Source organism: Blennius ocellaris (genome assembly GCF_963422515.1).
Source record: "Blennius ocellaris genome assembly, chromosome: 21".
NCBI lineage: Eukaryota > Metazoa > Chordata > Actinopteri > Blenniiformes > Blenniidae > Blennius > Blennius ocellaris.
This window is the reverse complement of record NC_137670.1, coordinates 232501-252533: the sequence shown is the minus strand read 5'-3', so window position 1 is coordinate 252533 and position 20033 is coordinate 232501. Positions and strand designations below refer to the sequence as shown.

The window sequence follows — 20033 nt, the reverse complement described above, 5'->3', positions numbered from 1 at the left end:
GGGGACGGGGGTCAGGAGGTCAGGGGTCAGGAGGTCAGGAGGTCAGGGGGACGGTAGGTCAGGGGTCGGGAGGTCAGGGGTCAGGGGGACAGGAGGTCAGGGGTTAGGAGGTCGTGGGGTCGGGGTCAGGAGGTCAGGGGTCGGGAGGTCAGGGATCGGAGTCAAGAGGTCAGGAGGTCGGGGGGTCGGGGGTCTGTCACGGATGTTAATAATGTTAATTCATGTTGCAAAAGACAAAGGGAAGTGAAGGCAGTTCACTGTTTGGCTCCTCTGAGGGCGTGTGGCCACTGGGGGGCGCTTTGAGTCTGTGCTTTGGATTGGATCAGCAGGTCAGTGAATGTCTCATCAGTCTCATCAGCAGGTCAGTGAATGCACCACTGTGTGTCCCTGTGGTGGAGTGTCCCTGTGTCCCTGTGGTGGTGTAACTGGACACCGTCTCCCTGTCCAGGTGGAGCTCCTCCCAGGGAGGCGGTGCAGAGAAACATTGACAGAGACACTAACCAGCATGGAAACCAGCTGAAAGGATGAACACACACACACACACACACACACACACACACACACACACACACACACACACACACACACTGGAGACACACAGTTTTTAGAGACACAAAAAGACCAAAATAAAGACAAAACTGCACCGTCAGAGAGAAACACTGAAAGACCACAAGGAGCAGGAAGCAACTGAACCTCATCAAACACTGAGGAAGAAATGACACACAGCTGGCTGTGTGTGTGTGTGTGTGTGTGTGTGTGTGTGTGTGTGTGTGTGTGTCTGTGTGTGTGTGTGTGTGTGTGTGTGTGTGTGTGTGTGTGTGTGTGTGTGTGTGTGTGTGTGTGTGGTGGGAGTGTCTCCATGGTGGGTGTGGCTTCCCGGCTCTTCTTCTGCTGCAGGCTGAAGCTGTAGATCCAGTTTGTTGAGGCAGCCAGAGACATGGCAGACTGTGTGGACTCAGCAGGAGGAGCAGGAGGAGCAGCAGGAGGAGCTACAGGAGGAGCTACAGGAGGAGCAGCAGGAGGAGCAGAAGGAGCAGAAGGAGCAGCAGGAGCAGCAGGGGCAGCAGGAGCAGCAGCAGGAGAAGCTACAGGAGAAGCTACAGGAGGAGCAGGAGCAGCAGGAGCAGCAGGAGCAGCAGGAGGAGCAGGAGCAGCAGGAGCAGCAGGAGCAGCAGGAGAAGCTACAGGAGAAGCTACAGGAGGAGCAGCAGGAGGAGCAGCAGGAGAAGCTACAGGAGGAGCTACAGGAGGAGCAGCAGGAGGAGCAGCAGGAGCAGCAGGAGCAGCAGCAGGAGCAGGAGGAGCAGCAAAGGGCCTTGAGGCAGAGAGCAAAGAGGAGCAGAACCCAGAGCCCAGGACTGGAGAGGAAACCAAGATCTTGGAGGACCTGAAGGAGTGTGAGACCCTGGAGAAGCCCAAGGAGGAGAAGGAGGAGAAGGAGGAGGAGAAGGAGGAGGAGAAGAAGGAGGAGGAGGAGGAGAAGGAGGAGGAGGAGAAGGAGGTGAAGGAGGAGGAGCAGGAGGACTCCCAGGACTCCCAGGAGGAGCCCCTGGGCCCCGATGACGTGGTGTGTGACTCCTGCATGGAGACCCCCCGCCGGGCCCTCAAGTCCTGCCTTACCTGCCTGGTGTCGTACTGCGCGGCTCACCTGAGGCCTCACCTGGAGAACCCCAAGTTCCAGAGCCACCGGCTGCTGGAGCCGCTCCGCGACATCGAGCGCAGGACCTGCGAGAGCCACAAGTGGCCGCTGGCGCTCTACTGCCCCGCCGACGGCCGCTGCCTCTGCCGGGACTGTGTGACGGAGGAGCACCGGGGGCACCACACCCTGAGGGTGGAGGAGGCCCGGGGCCGCATCCAGGCAGGTCCCACACACACACTGCACCTCCATCGGACATCAGTCACTTTATTATTCCCAACATTGAGAATGACCATTGTCACCAGAGCATTAGCTTGTTAGCATGCGCTTGTTAGCATGCGCTTGTTAGCATGAGCTTGTTAGCATCAGCATTAGCATCAGCCTAAAGCTGACGTGGAGGTTCATCAATAAAAGATCAAAAGCTTCTTGGTCACATGGTGTTGAAACCTCGAGACTTTCAGGCTAAACTTCAGGTTTTTGCAGTGATTTCAAATTAAATTGAAATTAAACTGGAGTTTATTATGTTACATGTTTTTTTTACGTTATCATTACATTGTTAATATTACGTTACTATCATGTTATTATTATATTAATACTACATTGTCATTACGCAGTGATGTCATCGATTCGCCCGGATGAGATTAATGAAGTGGTTTCTGCAGCAGTGTGACACCACCTGGTGGTGTTCCCTGGTACTGCCGGGCCGCGGAGGGGAACTCCTGATTTCTTGCTTCACACACAAATCTTTTGTCTTTCAGCTTCAAGGATCAAGAATAGGATTAGGACTAGGATTAGGACTAGGATTAGGACTAGGATTAGGACGAGGACAAGGATTAGTATTAGGATTAGGATTAGTATCAGGTTCAGGACTAGGACTAGGATTAGGACTGGGATTAGGACTAGGGTTAGGATCAGCATTAGGATTAGGATTAGGACTAGGGTTAGGATCAGGATCAGGACTAGGATTAGGATCAGGACTAGGATTAGGGCTGGGATTAGGACTAGGGTTAGGATCAGCATTAGGATTAGGACTAGGATTAGATCAGGATTAGGACTAGGATTAGGATTAGGATCAGGACTAGGATTAGGACTGGGCTGGCCTGCAGGCTGTTGGAGGACTAAAAGAGAAGCAGTAACAGAAGAAGTGAAGAAGTAAAGCAGCTGTTTGAAGTAGATTCTCTTCCTGCAGCTGAACAATAGAACCATTGACTTCCTGTTCTCCTCTCCTGGTTCTTCTTCACGTGACTCACCTCACGTCACTCCAGGGGCTTTCAACCTCACACTTCCTGAGGTTTTTCACAATAACACGTCTGTGTTTCTGCTTTTTGAAAGTGAGAGTGAGAAAATCACATGCTGACACTTTGAATCAGTTTAGAATCTCGTGACTCCATCAAATCTCCTGAATCTCTTTATGAAGCACCAAAACCTCTGAAATGAAAAGTTTCTGTTGGTTTGATTCTCTCCTGGCCGCCGTTCACCTGAACCGCCGGATCGACCGCCTCGCCGGCCGCCGTTCACCTGAACCGCCGGATCGACCGCCTCGCCGGCTGCAGTCAGGCTGGGACGTAAACTCAATCTGCAAACTGCGTGTTGTTTTCAAAATAAAGCGTGGAGCCGGCGGTGCAGAGAATGAAGCGGTTGTGTTGTTGAACTTTCAGAGAGAAACTTCAGCGTCGCCTCAACCTGCCTGAGGAATGTCGACCTGAAGCGACAGAACCGGCAACACGCCGCCGCCGGCCGAGTCGTCCTCACCTCACATTCCTCACCTCACATTCCTCACCTCACATTCCTCACCTCACACTCCTCACCTCACACTCCTCACCTCACATTCCTCACCTCACACTCCTCACCTCACACTCCTCACCTCACACTCCTCACCTCACACTCCTCCCCTCACACTCCTCACCTCACACTCCTCACCTCACATTCCTCACCTCACATTCCTCACCTCACATTCCTCACCTCACATTCCTCACCTCACACTCCTCACCTCACACTCCTCACCTCACATTCCTCACCTCACACTCCTCCCCTCACACTCCTCACCTCACACTCCTCACCTCACATTCCTCACCTCACATTCCTCACCTCACATTCCTCACCTCACATTCCTCACCTCACACTCCTCACCTCACACTCCTCACCTCACACTCCTCACCTCACACTCCTCCCCTCACACTCCTCACCTCACATTCCTCACCTCACACTCCTCACCTCACATTCCTCACCTCACATTCCTCACCTCACATTCCTCACCTCACATTCCTCACCTCACACTCCTCACCTCACACTCCTCACCTCACATTCCTCACCTCACATTCCTCACCTCACATTCCTCACCTCACATTCCTCACCTCACATTCCTCACCTCACATTCCTCACCTCACACTCCTCACCTCACACTCCTCACCTCACACTCCTCACCTCACATTCCTCACCTCACATTCCTCACCTCACATTCCTCACCTCACATTCCTCACCTCACACTCCTCACCTCACATTCCTCACCTCACATTCCTCACCTCACATTCCTCACCTCACATTCCTCACCTCACATTCCTCGCCTCACATTCCTCGCCTCACATTCCTCGCCTCACACTCCTCGCCTCACACTCCTCGCCTCACACTCCTCACCTCACACTCCTCGCCTCACACTCCTCGCCTCACATTCCTCGCCTCACACTCCTCACCTCACATTCCTCACCTCACATTCCTCACCTCACACTCCTCACCTCACACTCCTCGCCTCACACTCCTCACCTCACATTCCTCCCCTCACATTCCTCACCTCACATTCCTCACCTCACACTCCTCACCTCACACTCCTCACCTCACACTCCTCACCTCACATTCCTCACCTCACATTCCTCACCTCACACTCCTCACCTCACACTCCTCGCCTCACACTCCTCACCTCACACTCCTCACCTCACACTCCTCACCTCACACTCCTCACCTCACACTCCTCGCCTCACACTCCTCGCCTCACATTCCTCACCTCACACTCCTCACCTCACACTCCTCCCCTCACATTCCTCACCTCACACTCCTCACCTCACATTCCTCACCTCACACTCCTCACCTCACACTCCTCACCTCACACTCCTCACCTCACACTCCTCACCTCACACTCCTCACCTCACACTCCTCACCTCACACTCCTCACCTCACACTCCTCACCTCACACTCCTCACCTCACACTCCTCCCCTCACACTCCTCACCTCACATTCCTCACCTCACATTCCTCACCTCACACTCCTCACCTCACATTCCTCACCTGGGTGGAAAGGGCCTGACAGCCAGGTGTTTGTTTTGCAGAAGGAGCTGCGGGGGAAGCAGAGCGACATGGCGAAGACGCTGACGGCGGCAGAGAACGCCATCAGCAAACTGCAGCTCAACACCGTGTCCATCCAGGTAACGCCGCGCCGCCGGGTGAGTCGCCGCGTGGCGCCCTCACCCGGCTGAACCCGGAGCCGTTCCGCAGCATTCGGTGACGGAGGTGCGAGCCGTGATCGACAGCCAGTTTGAGGAGCTGCAGGCGGTGGTGCAGCGTGCCAAGGCGGAGGTGACGGAGGTGCTGGAGGCGGAGGAGAAGCAGGCGCTGCGGCAGGCGGAGGGCATCCGGGTCCATCTGGAGCAGCGCTGCTGCGAGCTGAAGAAGACGCAGGCGCAGGTGGAGAAGCTGTCCGGACACCAGAACGACGTGGACTTCCTGCAGGTACTGCACCTACTTCCTGTTCTACTTCCTGTTCTACTTCCTGCAGGTACTGCACCTACTTCCTGTTCTACTTCCTGTTCTACTTCCTGCAGGTACTGCACCTACTTCCTGTTCTACTTCCTGTTCTACTTCCTGCAGGTACTGCACCTACTTCCTGTTCTACTTCCTGTTCTACTTCCTGCAGGTACTGTGCCTACTTCCTGTTCTACTTCCTGCAGGTACTGCATCTACTTCCTGTTCTACTTCCTGCAGGTACTGTGCCTACTTCCTGTTCTACTTCCTGCAGGTACTGCATCTACTTCCTGTTCTACTTCCTGCAGGTACTGTGCCTACTTCCTGTTCTACTTCCTGCAGGTACTGCATCTACTTCCTGTTCTACTTCCTGCAGGTACTGCGCCTACTTCTTGTTCTACTTCCTGCAGGTACTGCATCTACTTCCTGTTCTACTTCCTGTTCTACTTCCTGCAGGAACTGCGCCTACTTCCTGTTCTACTTCCTGCAGGTACTGCGCCTACTTCCTGTTATACTCCCTGTTATACTTCCTGCAGGTACTGCACCTACTTCCTGTTCTACTTCCTGCAGGTACTGCAGCTACTTCCTGTTATACTTCCTGCAGGTACTGGTTCTATGTCCTGCTGGTACCGGTTATATATTTATATATATATTCAATCGCTAAACTTTTGATAAGGCTCTCCCTGTGTTCCAGCAGTACTTCACATATTTCAGCAGTACTCTCCCTGTGTTCCAGCAGTACTTCACATGTGTTTCAGCAGTACTCTCCCTGTGTTCCAGCAGTACTTCACATGTGTTTCAGCAGTACTCTCCCTGTGTTTCAGCAGTACTCTCCCTGTGTTCCAGCAGTACTTCACATGTGTTTCAGCAGTACTCTCCCTGTGTTCCAGCAGTACTTCACATGTGTTTCAGCAGTACTCTCCCTGTGTTCCAGGAGTACTTCACATGTGTTTCAGCAGTACTCTCCCTGTGTTCCAGCAGTACTTCACATGTGTTTCAGCAGTACTCTCCCTGTGTTCCAGCAGTACTTCACATGTGTTTCAGCAGTACTCTCCCTGTGTTCCAGCAGTACTCTCCCTGTGTTTCAGCAGTACTCTCCCTGTGTTCCAGCAGTACTCTCCCTGTGTTTCAGCAGTACTCTCCCTGTGTTCCAGCAGTACTCTCCCTGTGTTTCAGCAGTACTCTCCCTGTGTTCCAGCAGTACTCTCCCTGTGTTTCAGCAGTACTCTCCCTGTGTTCCAGCAGTACTTCACATGTGTTTCAGCAGTACTCTCCCTGTGTTCCAGCAGTACTCTCCCTGTGTTCCAGCAGTACTTCACATGTGTTTCAGCAGTACTCTCCCTGTGTTCCAGGAGTACTTCACATGTGTTTCAGCAGTACTCTCCCTGTGTTCCAGCAGTACTTCACATGTGTTTCAGCAGTACTCTCCCTGTGTTCCAGCAGTACTCTCCCTGTGTTTCAGCAGTACTCTCCCTGTGTTCCAGCAGTACTTCACATGTGTTTCAGCAGTACTCTCCCTGTGTTCCAGCAGTACTTCACATGTGTTTCAGCAGTACTCTCCCTGTGTTCCAGCAGTACTTCACATGTGTTTCAGCAGTACTCTCCCTGTGTTCCAGCAGTACTTCACATGTGTTTCAGCAGTACTCTCCCTGTGTTCCAGGAGTACTTCACATGTGTTCCAGCAGTACTCTCCCTGTGTTTCAGCAGTACTCTCCCTGTGTTCCAGGAGTACTCGGAGTGGAAGAAGGACTGGACGGACGTGTCCCTGCCCGGCGTGTACATCGGCCTGATGGACCGCCTGCACTCGTTCAGCCGCGTCGTCGCCGACGTCACTCAGACTCACTGCGCCGCCCTGGTGGCCTCGTACCTGCACAAGGTCCAGGACACCTGCAGGAACGGTGAGCCGCTCAGCCAATCGGTGGTCTGGGGGCGTGGCCTGCCAGAGCTCAACATACCTGTTGAGACGGGAAGATTCCTGATCTCCGTGGCAGAGAGTACTCGAGTACTCTCCATCTGCCTGTAGGAGCAGGGAGGCAGAGAGTACTCCAGTACTCTACTAGAACTACAGAGACTAGTGACGCCCTCTGGTGGTGGAATCTGACTGCCGCAGTGGAGGAAGACAATACCTGGACCCAGACCTGGACCCAGACCCGGACCCGGACCCATTAGAACCTCCCAGGCTACTGAGGCCCTGAGAGAAATCAAATCTATAAACTTTGATCTGAAGTTTATTGGAAAAAAGTTGAAAATACTTTACATTGTGGGTTTTTTCTTTGTTTTTTCAGACAAAATGGGAATAAAAACGACCGTCCATCGGATTATTGCAACGACACAGAACATGAGTCTCCCAGATCCCCAGAGTCGCTCCGACTTCCTCAAGTGTGAGTTATAGAGCATCTTCCTCCTCTAATCCAGATTATAGAGCATCTTCCTCCTCTAACATCAGATTATAGAGCATCTTCCTCCTCTAATCCAGATTATAGAGCATCTTCCTCCTCTAACATCAGATTATAGAGCATCTTCCTCCTCTAATCCAGATTATAGAGCATCTTCTTCCTCTAACATCAGATTATAGAGCATCTTCCTCCTCTAACATCAGATTATAGAGCATCTTCCTCCTCTAATCCAGATTATAGAGCATCTTCCTCCTCTAACATCAGATTATAGAGCATCTTCCTCCTCTAACATCAGATTATAGAGCATCTTCCTCCTCTGATCCACATTAGAGCATCTTCCTCCTCTGATCCAGATTAGAGCATCTTCCTCCTCTAATCCACATTATAGAGCATCTTCCTCTAACGTCAGATTATAGAGCTGTTGATTTGACGTGTAGACGTGTCGACGTGTTGACTTGATGTGTTGACGTTATGACGTGTTGACATGTTGACTTGACATGTTGACGTGTTGATGTGTTGACATGTTGACTTCGTGTGTTGACTTGTTGGCTTGGCGTGTTGGCTTGTTGACGTGTTGACGTGTTGACGTGTTGGCATGTTGAGTGTTGACTTGGCATGTTGACGTGTTGACTTGGCATGTTGATGTGTTGACATGTTGACTTGGCGTGTGGAAGTGTTGACTTGGCATGTTGACGTGTTGACTTGGCATGTTGACATGTTGACATGTTGACATGTTGACTTGACGTGTTGATGTGTTGACTTGACGTGTTGATGTGTTGACATGTTGACGTGTTGACTTGGCATGTTGACGTGTTGACATGTTGACTTGGCATGTTGACGTGTTGACGTGTTGACTTGGCATGTTGACGTGTTGACATGTTGACTTGACGTGTTGATGTGTTGACTTGACGTGTTGATGTGTTGACGTGTTGACTTCGCATGTTGACGTGTTGACATGTTGACTTGACGTGTTGATGTGTTGACATGTTGACTTGGCATGTTGACGTGTTGACATGTTGACATGTTGACTTGACGTGTTGATGTGTTGACATGTTGACTTGGCATGTTGACGTGTTGACTTGGCATGTTGACGTGTTGGCAAGTTGACGTGTTGGCATGTTGACTTGTTGACGTGTTGGCATGTTGACGTGTTGACTTGGCATGTTGACGTGTTGGCATGTTGGCGTGTTGGCATGTTGGCGTGTTGACTTGTTGGCGTGTTGACTTGGCATGTTGACGTGTTGGCATGTTGACGTGTTGGCGTGTTGACGTGTTGACTTGGCATGTTGACGTGTTGACTTGGCATGTTGACGTGTTGGCGTGTTGACGTGTTGACTTGGCATGTTGGCGTGTTGACGTGTTGGCGTGTTGACGTGTTGGCGTGTTGACTTGGCATGTTGACGTGTTGGCATGTTGGCGTGTTGGCATGTTGACGTGTTGGCGTGTTGACGTGTTGACTTGGCATGTTGGCGTGTTGACGTGTTGGCGTGTTGACGTGTTGGCGTGTTGACTTGGCATGTTGGCGTGTTGGCATGTTGACGTGTTGGCGTGTTGACTTGGCATGTTGACGTGTTGGCATGTTGACGTGTTGACTTGTTGGCGTGTTGACGTGGCATGTTGACGTGTCAACCTAACGTGTCGTGTCCTCCAGACTCCGCCCAGCTGAGTTTGGACGGCGCCACGGCTCACAAGTTCCTGCGACTGACGGAGGAGAACAGGAAGGCGACCAACACCACCCCCTGGCAGCACCCGTACCCCGACCTGCCCGAGCGCTTCGACAACTGGCGGCAGGTGCTGGCGTCCGAGAGCTTCTACCTCGGCCGCCATTACTTCGAGGTGGACATCAGCGGCGAGGGAACGCACGTGGGCGTGACCTACAAGTGCATCGACCGCAAAGGCAGCGAGAGCAACAGCTGCATCACCGGGAACGACTTCTCCTGGTGCCTCCAGTGGAACGGCCGCAGCTTCTCCGCCTGGCACAGCGGCGTGGAGACGCCCCTCAGCGTGGACAAGGTCACCCGCCTGGGCGTGTACCTGGACTACACCCGCGGCCTGCTGGCCTTCTACGGCGTGGACCGGGACATGGCGCTGGTCCACCAGTACCAGGCGGAGTTCCTGGAGCCGCTGTATCCCGCCTTCTGGCTCTCCAAGAAGGAGAACGTGGTGACGCTGGTGGCGCCCGGCGAGCCGCTGCCGCCAAAGAGCCCCTCCCCCCCCACCTCGCCCACCAACGGCGCCGTGATGTCATAACCAGGAAGTCCTGCTGCTCCGCTGGGAGAATAATCCCGTCACCTGGAAGGCCGAAGACGTGAACCTGTTTACAGAAAGTTTCTCATCCGTTCATCTGGTGGAGATCTGATCAGCGAGAACGAGGATCAACCAATGAGAACTCAGTACTGATCACATGATCAGCTTCAGTCCACCGAGAGACGCTTTGAACACAAAATGTTTTGAATGCAAATAAAAATGTTTTCAAAACAGATTTTTTTGTCATTTGCAGTTTAAAGATGAAAGAACGAGATCGATGTGTAACATCCTGTTACTGCTTCAGCAAGAAAGTCGTCTTTATTTCTATTTTATTTACTTCTGAAATGTTTCTCAATGAAACTTAAGTCTTCTTCTTATGACTCATTCAGGGTTAGGGTTAGCCTCGCCCTGCTGCTGGGAGGAGCAGCCGGGAGGAGCAGCAAGGAGGAGCAGCCAGGAGGAGCAGACAGTCCTGCCGGGAGGAGCAGCCGGGTCACATGATGCTCCACAAAACAACTGAAGAATCCTCCCACAAGTTCACACGTGCCTCCACCTCGTCACCACCAGCTGTTCTCATCCGGATCGTTTCTGCTCCAGATGAAGATTCAAACCTGAAAAACTCTTTCAGTTTTCCTATAAACCTCTTTTTTAACCTCCAAAACTCCTTCGGGCTCCAGACTGGACCAGTTGGCTGCAAGCAAACCAGTGAAGATGAGCTGATGAGATGTCGATCACCTGACAGGAAAGCAGATTGATCTGCAACACCACGCAGCCAAAACACAACCTGGACTCAAACCGTGGGACTTTCCACCGCCAGGCGCCGGCCCTCACCACTGCACACCAACACCATGACTGATGTCCAGATACTGTGGAACACAATCAGGCAGAAACAAACGATTGTAAGTTATACACCTGCTAAATGTTGGCATTAACGTATATGTAGAAAATACTTTCAAAATAAGGGCAAGTGGAGGGAAGAGTGAACACAAAGGAAAGAAGCAGGAAACACAAAAACACAAAACAAGAAAGAGAAGTGAAAAAGACGTCTGGAGCGTAATGACGTCACTGCGCTGGTCACGTGCCCTATACGCATGGTGACGTGGAGCTGAGTATGTAACCCGGAAGTGGCTGGTGTCAACATGTTAGCAGGAGTAAGTAGTATAATGTAAAACGATCTGCTTTTCACGCCTGTGGACGATCTCCGGGTGCGTCGGTCGCTCGTCTGAAGTCCCGCTTCGCCTCGGAAGCGACTTGACGAGCGTGAAGATGTTTAAAACTCCTCCGGATAGACCGCGGGCGTGCTAACGATGCTAACAAGTTAACATGTCCTGTTCTAAACTTTATTTGGTTTAAAAGTAACCAGACTGAGAGTTTGTTCTCTTAAAAGCTTCCCAGTGATCATGTCGTCGGTGCTCTGGCTGCGTTTTCTATTGAAATACTGACCGTCTGTGGTCTGGATGAAGCACTGCGAGCTAACGGTGGCTAACGGTGTTAGCATCGTTCAATTCATCAGTAAATAGTTTGTATTTCTTAGTTGTGGAATTTGGTGTAACCTGACTTCTGTCAGTGCAAATGTAATCCAGATAAAGTCAGTAAATGACGTGAAATCAACATTTAATCCAGATAAAGATAATCAATAGTGTGAGATCAACAGAATTGATTGAGGTGAAGAGGTCGTGTGTTTTCTCTGCCAACAAAATATTTATTCTCTTTAAATATGTATATATTTGTCATTAGTTCAGGATGCATCACAGCCTGATGTATTGATTGAATGTATATTGTTTCTAACATGTATTCTTGTCAGTACCGGATGATGAAGTGAACCTGGGAGTTGATGGGAACAGCAGGCGGTTTGTTATTGATCGATCAGTGGAGGTTCGATCGTCACCAATGAAAACATTCCAATATGTTGATGTTTAACTGTTAATTCCAACCTGTCAGGTTGTTTCAACAACTAAACAAACGTGTGAACTGCAAGGTTTCAGTGAGATTCACTAAAGAGATAATGTTCATGGCAGAAGGAGGCGGTGAAGAAAAACCACATGGATGAGATTAACGTTTGTGCGGCTCGGCTTGTTGGAGCCTTCAGGGATTAAAATCTTCTTCCTTGTTGATCCTCAGGATACGAACGATGAAGACGTGTCTCTGTTTGACGCCGAGGACGATGCAGGGAAAAGGTCAAAGTCCAACATTAAGTGAGTTAACTGATGTGCCCTGTGTCTGCAGACAGTGCTATAATCTGCAGTAATCTGGTCCCTGTGTCTGCAGACAGTGCTATAATCTGTAGTAATCTGGTCCCTGTGTGTGCAGACAGTGCTATAATCTGCAGTAATCTGGTCCCTGTGTGTGCAGACAGTGCTATAATCTGTAGTAATCTGGTCCCTGTGTGTGCAGACAGTGCTATAATCTGCAGTAATCTGGTCCCTGTGTGTGCAGACAGTGCTATAATCTGTAGTAATCTGGTCCCTGTGTCTGCAGACAGTGCTATAATCTGTAGTAATCTGGTCCCTGTGTCTGCAGACAGTGCTATAATCTGCAGTAATCTGGTCCCTGTGTGTGCAGACAGTGCTATAATCTGCAGTAATCTGGTCCCTGTGTCTGCAGACACCCGCTGGCGTCCTTCTTCCACCTGTTCTTCCGGGCCGCCGCCGTCCTCGTCTACTTGCTGTGTGACGTCTTCAGCAACGGCTTCATCGCCGGCATGGTGGCCATCATCCTGCTGCTGTCATGTGACTTCTGGACCGTCAAGGTTGGACCTGATCAATATCTGTATTGATCTGTATCACATGACATCACATCCAGTAGATCAATATCTGTATTGATCTGTATCACATGACATCACATGACATCACATGACATCACATGACATCACATGACATCACATCCAGTAGGAAGCAGAAAATAGTTCAAGATCTAAAGTACTAAAAGTTAAAAGAAGCCCTGAGGGGAGACTTTTATTCTGGTGAAGCTCCACTTCCTGCCAATGTATTGATCCATGATTTATTTACGCTGGAGTCGGTAATTGATGGGGGGTGGAGCGGCCTGTAGGGTTGTTGGTTTGATTCCAGTGGAACTGGTCCCAGACCAGCGGTCGTCACGTTGCTGTGTGCAGAACATCTCCGGCCGGCTGATGGTGGGTCTGCGCTGGTGGAACCAGGTGGACGACGATGGGCGGAGCCACTGGGTGTTTGAGTCCAGGAAGGTGGGGCTCCTCCTCCTCCTCCTCCTCCTCCTCCTCCTCCTCTCCGCCTGCCGCCCATGAGCAGTGCAGCAGTTGTGACGGACGCTTTGTGCTCCAGGGCTCCGGGAAGCAGCAGTCGTCCTCAGACTCGGAGGCCCGGGTGTTCTGGCTGGGCCTGGTGGTGTGCCCCGCCCTCTGGGTGGTGCTGGCCTTCAGCGCCCTCATCTCCTTCAAGGTCAAGTGGCTGGTCAGTCCCTCCGGCCACAGCAGCTGCAGCACAGCTGGAGCCGCCGTCTGATTCTGATGCAGCTGCTCTGTCCCCAGCCGGTGGTGCTCATGGGCGTGGTGCTGCAGGGCGCCAACCTCTACGGCTACGTCCGCTGCAAGGTGGGGGCCAAGACCAGCCTGAAGAACGTGGCCACCAACTATTTCGGACGGCAGTTCCTCAAACAGGTGAGTTGTGATGTCACCACCACCTGACCTCCGTCGCCTGACCTCCGTCACCACCACCTGACCTCCGTCACCTGACCTCCGTCATCACCACCTGACCTCCGTCACCACCTGGCCTCCGTCGTCACCACCTGACCTCCGTCATCTGACCTCCGTCACCACCTCCACCTCATCATGACGAGGAGGAATGAGGAGGAGTCATGAGAAATGACTTGTCATCATGATATATGATTGTAATGATAAATGATGTATTATAATGATATATGATTATTATAGTGATATAGTATTTATTCTAAGACATACTATGTATTTTCATGTCTCCCGTTGCAGTATTCTGCATCACAACTCATCCACACTTCAGGAGACGATTCTTGATATTCATTTTGAGTTGTTGTTTTAGCAGCCAAAAACGATCTGCACTAATATCAGAAGGTCACCTGGTAAGAACGATCCTCAGAACGATCCTCAGAACGATCCTCAGAGGAACCACGGCTCAGAAACAATAACAGGAAAATTAGAATTGAGCTCATTGTGACTCTATGGAAACAAACCGCCGTCGTTCTGAAGGAGTCGTTCTGAAGGTGTCGTTCTGAAGGTGTCGTTCTGAAGGAGTCGTTCTGAAGGAGTCGTTCTGAAGGAGTCGTTCTGAAGGAGTCGTTCTGAAGGACTCGTTCTGAAGGTCTCGTTCTGAAGGTCTCGTTCTGAAGGAGTCGTTCTGAAGGAGTCGTTCTGAAGGAGTCGTTCTGAAGGAGTCGTTCTGAAGGTGTCGTTCTGAAGGAGTCGTTCTGAAGGAGTCGTTCTGAAGGAGTCGTTCTGAAGGTGTCGTTCTCCCTACAGGCTCTGTCCAAGGAAGAAGAATCGTAGAAGCTCTGTGATCTGAAGACTTCTGCCTGTTCTTGATGCTCTAAACAGACTGGAAGCAGCAGGAAGGCTTAGACTGGGTTAGACTGGGTTAGGGTTAGACTGGGTTAGACTGGGTTAGGGTTAGACTGGGTTAGACTGGTTTCCTCCATCTTCCTTTGGATCAAGGATAATCCTGGAAGCTTCCAGCTCTGCTCTCCTTCCTGTGACTGCAGGAAGACCAACGAAGGCTGAGGGCAATAAGGCTGAGGGCAATAAGGCTGAGGGCAATAAAGGTTGTGGCTTCTGTTAGTATGACAGTTTGAAGTATTTCCCCTTCATGTGTAAATATGTAAGTAAACAAACTGTCAAACGTTCTTTTGTGGAAATACATTTGTACCATTTCTTCCAGCAGTGTCCTGATGTTTATCTGGGTTCAACCAGAGCCTCTGATTGGTCTCCTGACCTAGACCTCTGATTGGTCTCCTGACCCTAAACCTCTGATTGGTCTCCTGACCCTAAACCTCTGATTGGTCTTCTGACCCTAAACCTCTGATTGGTCTCCTGACCCTAAACCTCTGATTGGTCTCCTGACCCTAAACCTCTGATTGGTCTCCTCCTGACCCTAAACCTCTGATTGGTCTTCTGACCCTAAACCTCTGATTGGTCTCCTGACCCTAAACCTCTGATTGGTCTCCTGACCCTAAACCTCTGATTGGTCTCCTCCTGACCCTAAACCTCTGATTGGTCTCCTGACCTAAACCTCTGATTGGTCTCCTGACCCTAAACCTCTGATTGGTCTCCTCCTGACCCTAAACCTCTGATTGGTCTCCTGACCTAAACCTCTGATTGGTCTCCTGACCCTAAACCTCTGATTGGTCTCCTGACCTAAACCTCTGATTGGTCTCCTGACCCTAAACCTCTGATTGGTCTTCTGACCCTAAACCTCTGATTGGTCTCCTGACCTAGACCTCTGATTGGTCTCCTGACCCTAAACCTCTGATTGGTCTTCTGACCCTAAACCTCTGATTGGTCTCCTGACCCTAAACCTCTGATTGGTCTCCTGACCCTAAACCTCTGATTGGTCTCCTGACCTAAACCTCTGATTGGTCTCCTGACCCTAAACCTCTGATTGGTCTCCTCCTGACCCTAAACCTCTGATTGGTCTCCTGACCCTAAACCTCTGATTGGTCTCCTGACCTAGACCTCTGATTGGTCTCCTGACCTAGACCTCTGATTGGTCTCCTGACCCTAAACCTCTGATTGGTCTCCTGACCTAGACCTCTGATTGGTCTCCTGACCCTAAACCTCTGATTGGTCTCCTGACCCTAGACCTCTGATTGGTCTCCTGACCCTAAACCTCTGATTGGTCTCCTGACCTAGACCTCTGATTGGTCTCCTGACCCTAAACCTCTGATTGGTCTCCTGACCCCTCCTGACCCTAAACCTCTGATTGGTCACCTGGCCCCTCTCCTGACCCTAAACCTCTGATTGGTCTCCTGACCCCCCCTGACCCTAGACCTCTGATTGGTCACCTGGTCCCTCTCCTGACCCTAAACCTCTGATTGGTCTCCTGACCCCTCCTGACCCTAGACCTCTGATTGGTCTCCTGACCCCTCCTGACCCTAAACCCATCTCCCCCTACATTCCTCTCCTCAACTCTTCAACTCTTGAACCCTAAACTGTCCCGTCACAGGAGACATGTCTTCTGGAGTCGCAGTAGCTTCAGGACAGTGATTCTTCCCGTTTAACTGTAATTCTAGAAGTTTGTACAACTCAGTTTGTCTTTTCCACATAATGAGTTCAAACCCAGTGACACGTAATGTTAAAGACTTTTGGCACTTTAAAAACTGTGGGCTAGAATCTGATATTTGAAATTGACTTAAGAAGGCTCTTTTTAGTTTTATAAGATCAAAGTTCCTGATGACATAGATTTTTTTCCAGAATGTTCTTATAAACATGAAACATAACAGTGGATAACAGGATAACAGTGACATCTGCTGGTGAGGCCTTTTGCTGCACCGTGAACATTGACGCATAGAGCTACAACAGTAGAACCCACTTGCTGCCTGACAGCAGGTCGCCGCTCCTGTGAAACACGAAGGTCCCCGGCTGGAAGAGCCACGGGAACGTTGGCAGCTCGCCTGCTCGTCCACGGATCGACACCAGCAGTCCCTCGTGTCAACGCGGAGGTGAAGCTCGTACAAACACTACTGGGAGGAAAAACGCTTAATCTCCGGGATTTTCTCTCCTGGGCTCTCTCTGCTCCAGCGGGAGACCCATCCAAGATGGCGGCGCTTGACGAACTGACCCGTCTACCCGGAAGCGCCTGACGCTTTACCGGAATATCTGAAACCACTTGCGAATAAGAGCTTACATTTTTCTTAATTTCACCGGTAATGCTTCAACAATAAAACCCCAATAAGAGTCGTTGTACAAGGCAACATAAAAGATGTAGAAGGAACCGCCTCTCTCTCTGGGCGTTTCAGTGAGGAGGAAGGAAGGCGCACATTGCAGGTTGGTTTTATTTTGAAGTTGTAACCGGAAGTTGAGGGAGACGCTACCTGCTCCTCTGTGTCTGTAGAAAAACATTTGCGCTCCGAGGGTTGGAGTGTTTTTATCTGCTGAGCGGAGCAGCGGGAGCCGCTACTTCTTCCTCTGGGGAACTTTGAACCTCCACGATGGTTCCGACCGAAGACGCTTCAAACCGGAAGAGAGAGATCGAGGAGAAGCTCCGGCAGGTCTGGACCGGAAGGGGTTAATACTTCAACACTGCATATATATATATATATATATATATAACAGTTTGGCTTCAATACTGCGTAAATAGAGCAGTTTGGGGTAAATACAACACTGGCTTAAAATGTTAAAATGATTCAATCCTGTGTGTGTGTGTGTGTGTGTGTGTGTGTGTGTGTGTGTGTGTGTGTGTGTGTGTGTGTGTGTGTGTGTGTGTGTGTGTGTGTGTGTGTGTGTGTTATAGGAGCAGGAGACTCTGTCGTTCATCCGGGAAAACTTGGAGAAGAGCGATCAGCTGACCAAGGGCATGGTACATTCATCCCTTCATCCCTCCATCATTCATCTCTCCTCTTCGTCCTGTGCAGGTCACAGGGTCACGCCATACACCAGAAACTCTTCCTGTTTCCTGTTTCACACTGTGTCATCACTTCCTGTCACCTCTGGACGTCGTTTTAATTGTTGATGTTTAAGTTCATGTTAAAAGTGAGATTTGAGCAGTTTAACGACGTAACGACAGCTTCTAATGACCTGCTGTGAGGCTCCGCTTCTGTGGGGCGTCCTGTTCCTGCAGGCGTCCTGTTCCTGCAGGTGTCCTGTTCCTGCAGGTGTCCTGTTCCTGCAGGCGTCCTGTTCCTGCAGGTGTCCTGTTCCTGCAGGCGTCCTGTTCCTGCAGGCGTCCTGTTCCTGCAGGCGTCCTGTTGCTGCAGGTGTCCTGTTCCTGCAGGCGTCCTGTTGCTGCAGGTGTCCTGTTCCTGCAGGTGTCCTGTTGCTGCAGGCGTCCTGTTGCTGCAGGTGTCCTGTTGCTGCAGGTGTCCTGTTCCTGCAGGTGTCCTGTTCCTGCAGGCGTCCTGTTGCTGCAGGCATCCTGTTCCTGCAGGTGTCCTGTTGCTGCAGGTGTCCTGTTGCTGCAGGTGTCCTGTTCCTGCAGGCGTCCTGTTGCTGCAGGCGTCCTGTTGCTGCAGGCGTCCTGTTCCTGCAGGCGTCCTGTTGCTGCAGGCGTCCTGTTGCTGCAGGCGTCCTGTTCCTGCAGGCGTCCTGTTCCTGCAGGCGTCCTGTTCCTGCAGGTGTCCTGTTCATGCAGGTGTCCTGTTCAAACAGGCGTCCTGTTCCTGCAGGCGTCCTGTTCCTGCAGGCGTCCTGTTCCTGCAGGCGTCCTGTTCCTGCAGGCGTCCTGTTCCTGCAGGCGTCTTGTTCATGCAGGCATCCTGTTCCTGCAGGGGTCCTGTTCCTGCAGGCGTCTTGTTCATGCAGGCGTCCTGTTCATGCAGGTGTCCTGTTCCTGCAGGCGTCCTGTTCATGCAGGTGTCCTGTTCCTGCAGGCGTCCTGTTCATGCAGGTGTCCTGTTCCTGCAGGCGTCCTGTTCCTGCAGGCGTCCTGTTCATGCAGGCGTCCTGTTGCTGCAGGCGTCCTGTTCATGCAGGCGTCCTGTTCATGCAGGCGTCCTGTTCCTGCAGGCGTCCTGTTCCTGCAGGCGTCCTGTTCCTGCAGGCGTCTTGTTCATGCAGGCATCCTGTTCCTGCAGGGGTCCTGTTCCTGCAGGCGTCTTGTTCATGCAGGCGTCCTGTTCATGCAGGTGTCCTGTTCCTGCAGGCGTCCTGTTCATGCAGGTGTCCTGTTCCTGCAGGCGTCCTGTTCCTGCAGGTGTCCTGTTCCTGCAGGCGTCCTGTTCCTGCAGGCGTCCTGTTGCTGCAGGTGTCCTGTTCCTGCAGGCGTCCTGTTGCTGCAGGTGTCCTGTTCCTGCAGGTGTCCTGTTCCTGCAGGCGTCCTGTTCCTGCAGGTGTCCTGTTCCTGCAGGCGTCCTGTTCCTGCAGGTGTCCTGTTCCTGCAGGCGTCCTGTTCCTGCAGGCGTCCTGTTGCTGCAGGTGTCCTGTTCCTGCAGGCGTCCTGTTGCTGCAGGTGTCCTGTTCCTGCAGGTGTCCTGTTGCTGCAGGCGTCCTGTTGCTGCAGGTGTCCTGTTGCTGCAGGTGTCCTGTTCCTGCAGGTGTCCTGTTCCTGCAGGTGTCCTGTTGCTGCAGGCGTCCTGTTCCTGCAGGCGTCCTGTTGCTGCAGGCGTCCTGTTCCTGCAGGTGTCCTGTTGCTGCAGGTGTCCTGTTGCTGCAGGTGTCCTGTTCCTGCAGGCGTCCTGTTGCTGCAGGTGTCCTGTTGCTGCAGGCGTCCTGTTGCTGCAGGCGTCCTGTTCCTGCAGGCGTCCTGTTGCTGCAGGCGTCCTGTTGCTGCAGGCGTCCTGTTCCTGCAGGCGTCCTGTTCCTGCAGGCGTCCTGTTGCTGCAGGCGTCCTGTTCCTGCAGGTGTCCTGTTCAAACAGGCGTCCTGTTCCTGCAGGCGTCCTGTTCCTGCAGGCGTCCTGTTCCTGCAGGCGTCCTGTTCCTGCAGGCGTCCTGTTCCTGCAGGCGTCCTGTTCCTGCAGGCGTCTTGTTCATGCAGGCGTCCTGTTCCTGCAGGGGTCCTGTTCCTGCAGGCGTCTTGTTCATGCAGGCGTCCTGTTCATGCAGGTGTCCTGTTCCTGCAGGCGTCCTGTTCATGCAGGTGTCCTGTTCCTGCAGGCGTCCTGTTCATGCAGGTGTCCTGTTCCTGCAGGCGTCCTGTTCCTGCAGGCGTCCTGTTCCTGCAGGCGTCCTGTTCATGCAGGCGTCCTGTTCATGCAGGCGTCCTGTTGCTGCAGGCGTCCTGTTCATGCAGGCGTCCTGTTCCTGCAGGCGTCCTGTTCCTGCAGGCGTCCTGTTCCTGCAGGCGTCCTGTTCCTGCAGGCGTCCTGTTCCTGCAGGCGTCCTGTTCATGCAGGCGTCCTGTTGCTGCAGGCGTCCTGTTCCTGC

At 51.9% G+C, this 20033-nt stretch overlaps 3 protein-coding genes across 7 annotated transcripts in view; all 3 read left to right on the top strand.

The window, feature by feature from the left end:
- Nucleotides 1-183: 183 nt before the first annotated feature.
- Nucleotides 184-10245, top strand: trim16 (tripartite motif containing 16). The gene is made up of 6 exons (XM_080517297.1): nucleotides 184-1858; nucleotides 4956-5051; nucleotides 5122-5355; nucleotides 7094-7265; nucleotides 7653-7748; nucleotides 9415-10245. Exons 1-6 carry the CDS (start codon nucleotides 938-940, stop codon nucleotides 10011-10013), a joined length of 2118 nt encoding a protein of 705 aa, XP_080373423.1. The 5' UTR covers nucleotides 184-937; the 3' UTR covers nucleotides 10014-10245.
- Nucleotides 10246-10677: 432 nt separating this feature from the next.
- On the top strand, nucleotides 10678-14886 carry tvp23b (trans-golgi network vesicle protein 23 homolog B). 2 transcript variants are annotated; one of them, XM_080517314.1, is made up of 7 exons: nucleotides 10678-10909; nucleotides 12132-12205; nucleotides 12615-12759; nucleotides 13123-13212; nucleotides 13310-13438; nucleotides 13516-13644; nucleotides 14479-14886. In XM_080517314.1, the coding sequence occupies exons 1-7, from the start codon at nucleotides 10859-10861 to the stop codon at nucleotides 14503-14505; spliced, it is 645 nt and encodes a 214-aa protein (XP_080373440.1). In that variant the 5' UTR covers nucleotides 10678-10858; the 3' UTR covers nucleotides 14506-14886. The 2 variants fall into 2 exon arrangements, with proteins under 2 accessions (XP_080373440.1, XP_080373441.1); XM_080517315.1 differs by lacking the exon at nucleotides 10678-10909 and adding an exon at nucleotides 11089-11161.
- Nucleotides 14887-17046: 2160 nt separating this feature from the next.
- The window catches only part of exoc7 (exocyst complex component 7), a 22877-nt gene continuing 19890 nt past the window's right edge, over nucleotides 17047-20033 (top strand). For all 4 annotated transcript variants that reach the window (XM_080517300.1, XM_080517299.1, XM_080517298.1 and 1 more), the window contains exons 1-2: nucleotides 17047-17222; nucleotides 17465-17530. In XM_080517300.1, coding sequence (XP_080373426.1) covers nucleotides 17163-17222; nucleotides 17465-17530 — 126 coding nt within the window. In that variant the 5' untranslated portion in view covers nucleotides 17047-17162. The remainder of the gene's footprint in view (nucleotides 17223-17464; nucleotides 17531-20033) is intronic.

Excerpts from the sequence above, each read along its gene's own strand:
- trim16 (XM_080517297.1), top strand. The coding sequence starts at position 938 with ATGGCAGACTGTGTGGACTCAGCAGGAGGAGCAGGAGGAGCAGCAGGA. Across the intron at positions 5,356-7,093 it reads ACGACGTGGACTTCCTGCAG|GAGTACTCGGAGTGGAAGAA; the intron begins GTACTGCACCTA and ends CCTGTGTTCCAG. Across the intron at positions 7,266-7,652 it reads CCAGGACACCTGCAGGAACG|ACAAAATGGGAATAAAAACG; the intron begins GTGAGCCGCTCA and ends TTGTTTTTTCAG.
- tvp23b (XM_080517314.1), top strand. The coding sequence starts at position 10,859 with ATGACTGATGTCCAGATACTGTGGAACACAATCAGGCAGAAACAAACG. Across the intron at positions 10,910-12,131 it reads TCAGGCAGAAACAAACGATT|GATACGAACGATGAAGACGT; the intron begins GTAAGTTATACA and ends GTTGATCCTCAG. Across the intron at positions 13,645-14,478 it reads GACGGCAGTTCCTCAAACAG|GCTCTGTCCAAGGAAGAAGA; the intron begins GTGAGTTGTGAT and ends TTCTCCCTACAG.